At 47.5% G+C, this 12,252-nt stretch overlaps 1 protein-coding gene across 3 annotated transcripts in view; it reads left to right on the forward strand.

Moving 5' to 3' along the window:
* The window catches only part of LOC135211061 (cytosolic Fe-S cluster assembly factor NUBP2 homolog), a 126,759-nt gene that overhangs the window by 7,786 nt on the left and 106,721 nt on the right, over positions 1-12,252 (forward strand). For all 3 annotated transcript variants that reach the window (XM_064244119.1, XM_064244120.1, XM_064244118.1), the window contains exons 2-3: positions 4,432-4,488; positions 4,605-4,668. In XM_064244119.1, coding sequence (XP_064100189.1) covers positions 4,444-4,488; positions 4,605-4,668 — 109 coding nt within the window. In that variant the 5' untranslated portion in view covers positions 4,432-4,443. The remainder of the gene's footprint in view (positions 1-4,431; positions 4,489-4,604; positions 4,669-12,252) is intronic.

A 12,252-nucleotide genomic window follows, 5' to 3' on the forward strand; every position in this document is an offset into this window, starting at 1 on the left:
CCCCCCAGAGATGTTGCTGTTTTCAGACGCGTTAATCGAGGGATGGGGCGCACACCTGGAGGAGTTTCTGACTGCAGGCGTGTGGGATCATCACGACAAGCACCTTCACATCAACGTACTGGAGCTCAAGGCAGCGTTCCTCGCTCTCCAAGAGTTCCAGGACTGTCTGATGGGACACTCGGTGGTGTTGGTGTGCGACAACACCACAGTAGTGGCATACGTCAACAAGCAGGGGGGCCTAGTGTCCCTCCCGTTGCACCAGTTGACGTTGCAGGTGCATGAGTGGGCCATGGCTCACTCAGTAGAGCTGTCAGCTCGCTACATTCCAGGCAAGAGGAATGTAGTAGCAGACAAGCTCAGCCATCAGGATCAGGTGATAGGGACCGAATGGTCCCTACACCCAGACGTGGCGGAAAGGCTCTTCAACCTGTTGGGGCATCCAGTCGTAGATCTGTTCACCACCCGGCACAACAGGAAACTTCAGGTTTTCTCGGCTGTCAGAGGACGCTCTTCAACACCCGTGGGACAACCTCTTCATCTACGCCTTTCCCCCATTCTGTCTGATTCGCAAGGTGATCAGCAGAGCGCTGGTCGCCCCGAATCTCAGGATGATCCTGGTGGCTCCTGAGGCCATTTGGTATCCGGACCTGCTGGCTCTGCTTTCGGAAGCACCGAGAGAGATTCCCCCTTGACACAACCTTCTCTGCCAGCCACACATGGAACGGTACCACCAGTCAGTCCAGTCCCTTCGTCTTCACGGCTGGCTGTTATCCACCATCTCTTGCGAGCGAGAGGCTTTTCTCGCCGAGCAGCAACAGAGATGGCTGGGTATATCAGACAGTCCTCTGCAGCTGTGTACCAGGGAAAGTGGGCCGTCTTCTGTGGTTGGTGTCGTAGACGGGGTCTATCTCCTCTCAGAGCCACTCTTTAGCAGGTAGCGGATTTCCTCGTTTTTCTTCGCCGAGAGAAGCTCCTCTCCATCCCCACAGTCAAAGGATACAGGGCCGCCTTGGACCTAGTCCTGAAACTGAGGGGAATGGATATCTCGAACTCGTTCGAGATCTCCCTTCTCATGAGGAGCTTTGAGAGGTCTTGCCCACCCAGGGAACTCAGGCCCCCGTGGTGGGATGTGACTCTCGTCCTTAGGAGTCTGACTCGAAGTCCCTTCGAGCCACTCCGAGAGTCGTCAGATAGGGATCTGACCCTCAAGACCCTCTTCTTGCCGGCCCTGGCATCGGCGAAGAGAGTAGGGGAACTTCATGGTCTTTCCTTCGACGTCAAGCATACCAGGGGATGGGGATCTGTGACGCTCGATTTCGTCCTGAACTTCGTAGCGAAGACTCAGAATCCTTCGGTCCCTGACGACCAGTTCGAGTCATTCACGATCCCCTCCCTATTGGACTTCACCGACAACGATGCGGATGAGATGCTGCTTTGTCCTGTGAGGGCGCTATGGCGCTATCTGAAGAGAACTCAGCACCTCAGGCCTGAGTGTCGACGCCTCTTCGTTAGCACCGGGATGACCAAGAAAGAAGTATCCAAGAACACTTTTTCTTTCTGGCTACGTGAGGTGATCAGGAGGGTGTACGAAGCTGATGGTAGCGACGACATCCGTACCCTTCGTCCGAGAGCCCACAAAGTCAGAGGCCTTGGTCCTTCCCTTGCGTTCCGCAAGAAATTCTCCGTGGCGCAGGTCCTGAAGGCGGGGGCCTGGACCAACCAGACCACCTTCACCTCCTTCTACCTTCGGGATATAGCCCACAGGTCCTTGGACACTTTTTCCTTGGGACCCGTGGTGGCTGCTCAACAGGTTGTGTAGCTTACCCAGCACCTGAGCGGACAGAACAGCATCACATCCTTGTGTGACTGCATGAATGGATGAGTGAATGAGAGTGTGACTGGCTTCTCTTCCCCATCTTTTTCTCCCCCTCTACCTGTGGGCAGAGGGACGCGGTCGTCACTACGCTGGAACAGGAGACCGATGCAGGTAAGCTACTCGACCGAGCTCCATCCTATCCCTTTCATTAGGAATAGGAGCGATTATCCACCACTTCCCCCAACAAGGGGGGCCGTAGTGGAAGCCAACAAGAGACAAACCCATGACTTCATATTGCCTCTTGCAATAGGAACAAGTTCTTGCTTGCTAGTTTTAAGAGGTACGCTAGCCTCCCTCTTATTACATACTACTTGGGTCCAGAGGTCTGAACATTGATCCTGCTGTACTTACCCCGACCATTGGGCAGAGGCTAGGATCCCTCCCTCTGCTATTACGACCAGCAAGGGAACCAAGGTTAGACGAACACCAGTCTGTTCATTGACTCAGATTTCACCCACCCACCAAGAAGTGAGTCTTCTTATTGCTAAAGGACCGATGGTTTGTATTACGTATCGGAACAAATCACAATTTGTCGAAAATTGTATTTTTCCTAACTAGTATACAAACCTGAGGTCCTTTACACAGTCCCACCTCATGCTACCCCTCACTCTGTTTTTCCTGGCCTAAAGCAAAGTGATTCTCCACCTCCCAGTCGCGCGGTGCGCTGACTGTCGGACAAGCAGTTAACTACCGAACTCCCTCGTTCAAAGCTTACGACCGGTTCCAGCTGCCACAAGTTACGTTCCAGCTGCTGCAAGTTACATTCCTATTGTTAAAGGACCTCAGGTTTGTATAGTTAGGAAAAATACAATTTTTGACAAATTGTTATACACACACACACACATATATATATATATATATATATATATATATATATATATATATATATATATATATATATATATATATATATATATATATATACGTATATATATATATATATATATATATATATATATATATATATATATATATATATATATATATATATATAATATATATATATATATATATATATATATATATATATATATATATATATATATATAAAGGCTCATTAAAACACTGTTGTCAAGGAACGAATGAAATACAATTGGAGAGAAAGTTCTTAGGTGCACAACAAGATCAAGAATACCAGATGGTTAATTGTCAAAAGGGCAAAAATTAAAGAGATAATCCAGGATTATCAGATGTCACACGGTCAAAACCTAAACATAGATTTAAGCCTAACCGAAACTACAAAGTATCTGTACAGTCCAAAACATGTATAAACTGAATATATTTATTTTGTTGCTTATATTCATCTACAACTTGTTTCATTATGAAAGCATCAAGTTTAAATAAACCAAGACTTAAATTTAGAACATTTCCATTATTTGACTTGATGAAGCAAGATTCAATGATATTCCTTTTAACTGTTATTACATGGGATTAAGGCTCATGCTTGACTCCAGTTAATAGGATGATCTAAATCTCTCATATGTACGAATAATGCATTCGATATTTACCCAGTTCTCACAGAATATTGGTGCTGTTTGAGATGTTGCGAAAGAGATTTACCGGTTTGTCCGTAATAGACTTTATCACACTTTTTGCAAGGAATTTCATATATGCAGCCTGGAAGATCTTTAGGGGAATTTTTTATTACGAAACTCTTGACATTAATATTATTGAAAACAACAGCTTTAAAATTCTAGGATTAATACCTTTCATCATAGGGTAATTTTAGAATGTTATGCTAACTAAATTCAAGTTTGTCATTAGTTAAATAAAATGTTTTTCTAGCTCTTTACCATGCCACATTTACAAAAGTCCTTGCGTGTTTAAGTTTCAATGCAATATCATAAGTAGTTTTAATCTCAGCGTCAATAAACTGCGGGCTACAGACACTTAAAGCCCTTAGGAACATCCCAGAAAAAACAGTGATATACTACAGAATGAGCTGTATAGTTAGTAGCCAGATTTTGAGCAAAAATGCTATAAAATGCAACTAAATTCAAGGATCAAGCAGAAACAGGTTCATTAGTTTACACTTGACTCTAAATAAAAAGAATGCAGGTAATGGTGGAATACTGGACAGGAGCACTCACAATCTGACTAGCAAACAATGGGTGCAGTTATCACAGTTTAAAAATCTCAAAGTGTAGAAGAAACACACAAACAGTGAAAGGCATTCAAAACTGACTTAAAGATATTACCAAGTCACTGAAAAATAAAAGACTGTAAATGCTGAATGAATCAAAAAAAGAAATGAGTGGTGAAATGAAAGTGGCAATCCTTATCAAGCTTTTGATAAGTCTGTTGTGTAATGTAGTGTGTGAAAAGGCTTGCAGGTGCTAAAATAGTGAGATAGCTACCTACGTACTGGAAAACGGGAACCAGTGCACGTGCAATCCTTGTTTTTTTCTGTGGGCTAAGGTATCTGGGATTTTTGGGAGACGCATAAAGACTATTTAAAAGAAATGGGTATGTGGTGAGACATTATTTTGAACAAGAAAATTACATGGTGAGGGTAATTGAAACTGATTTTTTCAATCTGTTGTTTTTCATTTCAGATTAGATTAAACATGAATTGCGACATAGAAGACATCCAGGAGTGTCCTGCAGACTCGGTAACTACCTAGATGTATTTGAAAGCCTTGTTGGATACATTTCATGTGTTGTGATACTGTACATAATTTTTACGGTCTGCAAAGCTCCACTTAGTTAATTTATTCATTTATTTCAGAATCTTGCTGGAAAAGTAGCAGTTTGTGATGGGTGCCCTGGAAAGGATTTATGCTTATCACAGGGTATGTCATTTATTTTTATGTATGGTTGGCGGCGTGCGCGAATATATCAAAAAATTTTATTCACCGTTTAGCACTTCTCTGTATAGGCTACGGTTTTTGTATATTTTATCGTCCCCTGACGAATACTGAGAGCCTTGTTTATCACCTTACATTATTAGCCTATTATAGGGTCCGTCTCGCTCCTGACGTATTCTGAGAGCCTTGTTTATTACGGTTTGATCCTTACGTTATTAGCCTAGTTATAGGGCCTGTTTCGTTTATCATCAGTCCCTCAGGAGTGAGTTGGTTCCCTTTCGTGCGTACGGTGATGCTTCATACTACGTTATGCACGAGTATTGTGTTTTAGGCGTCCTAGGCTAGCCTAGTGGTACGCATTTTTAGTTTAGTTTTAAGAGGTGAAGATTTCCTCATTCATTCGTGGTGCTCATGCATGTTACAGGCAGTCCCCGGGTTACGATGGGGGGTTCCGTTCTTAAGACGCGTCGTAACCCGAAAATCGTCGAAGCGGAGCAAACGTTGGAAAAATGTCTTAAACTAATAAAAAGTATAAAAACCTTACTTGTAATCCTTTGGTTACACTCATGTGTTTCTGTAGTTTTATGTACAAACCTGGAGTTATTTTCAAAAATATGCTGGTTCTTGAAGGTTTAAAAACTATAGTAATCCTCTGGTGACATACATTCTTGAAGTTTTATGTACAACCTGGAGTGTTTTGCCAAATCTTGAGGGCTACAAGAACAGTTGATTACTATTTACATATCATATAGACTAATTAAAGTAAACTTATCTTTAAATAGGCTTATATATTAGTATCAACAAAACATTTACTGGCATGAGTCAGAGGCTGTTTAATGAAACGAACACTTCTCTGTCCTATCTGTTCAGAAAATAAACGTTACGTCAATCCCCAAGACCATTGTTGCCAAGACGCCTCTCTCTCTCTCTCTCTCTCTCTCTCTCTCTCTCTCTCTCTCTCTCTCTCTCTCGTCTCTCTCTCTCTCTCTCTGATCAAATTACTGGATAATGTCTCTCTTTGGATACTTCGATTTTGCCAAATCTTGAGGGCTACAAGAACAGTTGATTACTATTTATGTATCATATAGACTAATTAAAGTAAATGTATCTTTAAATAGGCTTATATTATTAGTATCAACAAAACATTTACTGGCATGAGTTAGAGGCTGTTTAATGAAACGAACACTTGTTCCGATACGTAATACAAACCATCGGTCCTTTAACAATAGGAAGTAGCTAGCGGCAGCTGGAACGGTCGTAAGCTTCGAACAAGGGGAGAACGGTAGTTAACTGCTTGTCCGACAGTCGCGCGGTAAAACAAATCACTTTTGCTTTCGGCCGCGGGTGTGAAGGACGTGTTCGTCATCGCTCTCTCCCGCCCGCTCATCGTCGTATGCTTTGTTTATATTGTGTTTTCTACTAATGGTTTGTTTGACTTGAAAATGAAACTGTAAGTACACTGTTTTCATTTTCATTACTTAATTATGAACCAACATGGAGTTATCGCCGTAGATGCGGCGATTTCCTCTCTTTTCATGAATTGAACCCTTGAATTATGTCTCGGTGCCGAGGGCGGGCGCGCTCGCGCCGAGTCATGTATTTTGGGCGAAAGTGTATAATTGAAAAATGTAAGTACTCTTTTCATTATATTTTTGCCCTGTGCGTTCGTTACCGAGAGTGTGATTGCGCTCGGCACGAGCCTTTTAATTTTGTATAATAGATGCAATGAAAGTGGATTCGCAAATTGCAATATTCTTTTCATTTTCATTTATTTATTTACATGAAATTTAATTTGGATCAATTTTCGTTCTTACCGGGATTGATCCTTACGATTTTTTTTTATGTGAAAATGAATGCAAGTGCAGTATTCTGTTTCATTTTCATAATATATTTTATGATAGCATCATATTATGGATCAAGTTTCCGTTCTTACCCGGGAATTGATCTTTTCCCCTTTAAGTTCTATGAAGTGAATCGCAAGGGCAGTATTCTGTTTCATTTTCATATTACTTTTCACTGCTGTGCGGGGGTAGGGGAAGCGAAGGTCTGCCAGGAAGTCGTCGGAAAGCTCTCCCGCGACTCCCTTGGTATCCGATTCTTCGTCTTCCTTCCTGCCCCCCGCTCAGCTTCTTCGTTGTATTTTGTATTTGGGTGTCTTCCTTGCGTTCGGGGCGGGGTGGGGCATGTCTTCCCCCCCCGTGCGTGAGGGAACCCCTCTTACTAATCTATCTATGTTACCGCAGGTGCTACATCCGTGGGAGACGACCTTGGACAGGTATGGACCACCGCGGAGGCAGGGCGTGCCTAGCATCCACGGGCTGCTCTGCACGCGTCTAGCGAGGTCTGGGGCGGTCTCCACTACTACCACGGCCGCTTATGCTGCTCCCCCCCCTCCTGGTCTACACTCCCCATGCTGTGTCGATGACGCCGTCTGCCGCTACTAGGGCCGCAGCCGTACCGAGGTGGGGTTGCCGCCGCCGTCTGTTTTCTTCGTGTTGCCTGCCCCAGACTTCCGCTGTTCCAGCAGCTCGCCCCTGGACCGGCCGCCAGGACCCAGGTTCCGCTGGCTGCCGATGATTCTACGAGGCGATCGCTGGGCCTGCCGTACCTGCCGCTGATGTGATTCCCGCTGTTGGCTTGGCTGTCCCTTCTGGGTCTACCGCTGCCGCTGTTCCTGCCGCTCCTGAACTGGTTGCTGTTCCTGTCGCTCCTGGTTCCTGTGCCTGTCCATGCTGGTCCTGCCCACGGTGTGTCTTCCCCAGTCCCAGGTCCTTCCGGACAGGTGCAGTCGGGCCGTGTTGCTTTCGGCAATAGCCCCGGCTCCGGCCTGGATGGAGGACCTGACGACTGTCCTGCGTGAGCTGACGAGGAAGAGGAGAAGAGGAAGCTGTCATCTTCTTCTTCATCGTCTGCTGCTGCCTCTTCCCCTTCGACTTCTAAGGCCCATAAGCCGAAGAAGAAGAAGGCTGCCTTCCCCCCTAAGAAGTCTCCTTCGGGAACTTTTAAGGGCCGTCCCACCCGGTGGGGCGGGGGGTCCTTCTGCTGGTCCTCCTGCTCCTTCGGGAGCGGGGCCCGTCTCCCCTTCCGTAAGGAAGAGATAGACGGGGACCAGAGGAGTATCGGTTAGCTCTGGTACTTCCTCGCCTGGTGCTAGCGGCGATGCCGCTACGCCAGGTTCCGGCTCGGTCTCTCGTTCACGAGAGATCCCTCGGGAGAGGGAGCCGTGCAGCCAAGTTTCGGCGCCAGAGTTCGCTCGGCGCCAAGACGCGGCAACGGAGCAGAAGGCTGGTGAGAGACGCTCAGGTGACTCTTGCCAGTGGCCAGCGGCCGCTCTTGCAGCGACCAGCTGGTAACCCGGGTTTCCCCCCCTAAGAAGGCTCCTTCGGGACCTTCTAAGGGCCCGTCTCGCTCCGGCGATTCGGGGAGCTCTTCTGCTGGTCCTCCTCCTGCTCCCTCGGGAAACAGGGCCCGTCTTTTCTTCTACCAAGGAGAAGAAGACGGGGACCAGAGGAGTACCAGCTTCGGCTGGCACTCCTCGCCTGGTTCTAGCGGTTCTACCGCTAAACCAGGATCCGCCTCGCTTCTCGTTAGCGAGAGTACCGAGTGGACGGTCTCGCGCGGAGACCGTCCAGCCAAAGTCTTGACACTCGAGCTCGCTCGCCGCCAAGACCGAAGCGCGGAGCAGAAGACTGGTCGAGTGTCGTGCAGACGACTCTCGCTAGGCCAGTGGACGCTCTCGCAGCGACCAGCTGGCTGCTCGGGTTGACGTGACGGTCGCGACCAGCCAGCAGGGTTGAGGCGAGGAAGGGGTCCCCGCGGTCGTCGGTACCAGCCACGGCTGGTACCAGCGGCTCGACGCGCCGAGAGGACGCTCGCCGGTCTCACCGCGACAACGAGCCTAGCAGGTCACCTGACGCCGCTCCCATCGGGACATCGGGCGGAGACGGTAACCAGCAACAGCTCGCCTGACGCTAGAGATCAGCGTCGACGTTCTCAGCCGAGCCTCTCGCCCCAGGCGAGCGGCAAGGCTAGGCCTGCTGCTCGATCGCCACTGCGGGTGGACGATCAGCAGCAGCCCTCCAAGCACGCTGGTCCTGCCAGCCGAGCTAGGGGGGTAGCGTCAGGTCTGCCGCCTCCTGTACCTTCAACCTCCTCGGGCCACACCGGGAGGAGCGAGGTACCTATGAGTGATCGCGAGAGGTGCGCCGCTCGCGATCTCCGCTATGACGCCGTATGGACCAGGCACGGTTCTAGGACCGACCAGGACATACGCGCAAGTAGCGGGAGGCGACCGTCAGGGGTCTGCCGCTGTTTCCTCCTTCTGAAGGGAGGAGTATCTCGGGATCTGTTCTTGTTGGAGGGACTGGACGGTCCTACTCCGCAAGACACGGTTACTCCCGAGATACAGAGGAATTTGCAGAAGTCATTAAGCTGATCGTCAGCATAATGACCTTGCGGAAGCATTGCCGCTCCCACAGCAGAGCCCACGTCTCTGCTCGAGTCGTTTTGGGGCCCGAGAGGGAACCCAAACGACGGTGGGTCTGCCGCGATCGGAACTTGCCGATTCTGTCTCGAACCAGAGTCTCTCGTCTCCGGACAAAGAAGGCTCTCTCAGTTCTGGCCGGTCGATCAAGCTACTTCCAACCTCCTCTCTGCTGACAGCGGCGTTTCTACGTGTCTTCGGACACGTATTTGAATACTCCTTCGGTCCTCCTGAGAGGTTTCGACCTCGACGAGGACTGGAATGAGTCGGAGGACGGTATCGGCTCTCTCCTGTCAGGTGTCGATCAGCCCCACCCAGACGACGTTCACAGTGGCGGCAGACCCTTACCTACAGTGAGAGTTTCGTAACCCTCCCGCGGGAAAACGTTTTCCTCCTGACAATACGTTTTCCTAGACTCTGAGAGGCCATCGCCGCAAGGCGATGGCTGTTCCTACTCTTCTCCAACTGCTAGTTCCACTGGGAAGGCGAGCGAGTATCCAATTCCTCCCCCATTCCCTCTCTCCTTACGGTTACGAGGGAAAGGGGAGGGATCCTACAGAGATTTCTCTGTAGGATCCACGTTCGGGACTGCGCTACCGGGGGGACCTTCGGGTCTACCTGACGTAAGCCCGGTCGTGGAGGAGGAAATCCTGCCCCATTCTCGATTTCTACGGGAATCGAGAGGACCACCAGCCGATATCGTTTGACGAATCGGTGGGGGTTTCGCAGACTGCTTAGAATTCTACGGAATTTCTAACGCATTCAGTGTTCGAGTTTTACGATCTCCAAACACTTACGCGAGACCACGGTCCAAAGTGAGCGAGACGAGAATCCCCGATATACACGATAATCGGGAAGGGGAACCTCGCCTATGCTCGAATTCCTGGAATTTCTAGCATTGGGAAGAAGACTGCTGCTGAAGAAACTATCTCACGTAGTGACCAACTGGACTAGAGAAGATCGGACGGGAATATCCAGTTTGGCTTGAACTATCGTCTTAGTATTCTGTTCACATTGAAGCTTTCCTTCGAGGAAGACTTCTCCTTCACTCTCTTTCATAGAGATCGAAGGTGGTTGATCTCCAATCCTTATTTTGTTTTCTTGAAGGAAGAATTTAGGATGGAGATCGTTGTTCAGAATCCTACAAATATACTACGTATATTAACCTCGCGACATGATTCTACTAAGCAGTTGAATTGTCCGAGGGGTGGGGTAGGCGCATATCCTAGTTAATCTACGGATTGCGACTTATAAGAGAAGTATTCTAATGGAACTGCAACTCGGGGTTTGCCTGCAACCTCCCAGGAGTTTTCAGTTTCAATTTATATACTTATGGTTTTGTCATGACAACACCATTTCAACTTTTATATATTTACGAAATTCGTTTCGCCTAAATATAATTGCTCGAGCATATCTTTTATGCTCCGGTAGTTCTAGCCGAACGCATTCCTTCGTGGAATAATGGATTACCTGGCAACTCAGGATGACGAGTCAGCGAGAGCTCAGGCTCAACTACTGCGTATTGAACTGCCTGATAGCAGCTCAGTATCAGCTGGGCCTCCGATATGCACGGTCATGTATGTCTCTCTCTGCCCTGCTTTGATTGACTACCGAACCGTATCTCTGCCCAAACAATCATGGACTTAGGTCTCTGATTAACGGGGATTCTCGCAATAATGAAGGACCATCTACTGCTGTGACGCTAGATTCCATCGCCTTCGACATTGCGAGAATTTTCAACAGAGATATCTCTTGGACTCTTTCATCTTTCTGTTTACCGCACTGGTAACAGAAGTCTGTACAAGTCTCCCGCTGCATCGCACTGCGATAATGCGATGATTTTGCAGACATCTGAGTTTGTCTTCAAAATATCTCTTATTCGTAGGTGTACAATTGTTCATTGTTCAACCGAATTACGAGATGTGTCAGAAGACATCGCCTACTCTCCGACCTGACAGCTCTACTTCAAATGTTCAGCCCATGAGAAGCAGTTCTTCAGGCGGCTTTCCCCTGTGTTTTCATTACTGAAGAACGCCCCGCTTTCATTGCAACTACGACTTCTCACCGGACAGCAATGAAATAGCGGTTAGCGTTTTCAGTCATTGTAAGCACAGGTTATGATCTGAGAATCCTTCTCTCGATTCATCTGTGAAGACGTAGGTTGCATTCAATATCTACCTTCGTCTTCAACGGTACATAGTGTTTTTATGCATTCAACTTACCTGTCAGATATATACTTAGCTATAGACTCCGTCGTCCCCGATAGAAATTCGAATTTCGCGGCACACTCTACAGGTAGGTCAGGTGATCTACCGCCCGCCGCTGGTGGCGGCAATAGGAATCATTCCCGTTTTCTAAGACAGATTTTCTCTATCGGCCGTGACAGCAACATTGTTGTTGTTACTCCTGATTTGATTCGATTTTGTATTTGTTTTTCATCGCTATTGATCTTCTAAGCCGGTTATTTTGGTGACGTATTGGATCTTTGGTTTGGCATACTCTTTTCGTGGACTGTTTTTTGGACTTGGTTTTGGATATTTCTCATGATGTCGGTATTCTAGCTTTACGGTTAGAAGACAGTGTGTAAATGAGGGATGCATGGTGAGGATACCGAAAGCTTCGGTAGACCCTCACACAGTTTGTAGGGTGTAGAAAGAATGAATGTTCAATTTCTAACACCTGTGATGAATGTGTAAATATGAATGAGGGAAGAATGGAAGAATTTAAATTCATATTAAGGAAATTAGATGGATAGGGCTAGGAAGGCTTCCTCCAGAAGCGTAAGTAGGTCTCGCTCTAACGAGCCTATTAAATTAACACCTAACCCTAAAACCTCTATCTTCTTCCTCCTTAGTACTAAGACTGCAAAATCCGGCAACGGAAATTGCAGATCTTAAAAAAGCTGCGCTACAAAGGATGGAACGTCAAATGCTGACGTTGAAAGGTAAGCACAGTGATAGTGAATTAAGTGTCCTAGTGCAGTGGAGGGTGCGTCTGATCGGCTCTGTCTCGCTCCCAGGCCTAGACCTCTTCCAAGCTCACAGGCCCAGAGGAGAAGGAATGTCGAAAGCCTTACGGAGGTTACG

Source organism: Macrobrachium nipponense, chromosome 4 (assembly GCF_015104395.2).
Source record: "Macrobrachium nipponense isolate FS-2020 chromosome 4, ASM1510439v2, whole genome shotgun sequence".
NCBI classification, from domain to species: Eukaryota; Metazoa; Arthropoda; class Malacostraca; order Decapoda; family Palaemonidae; genus Macrobrachium; species Macrobrachium nipponense.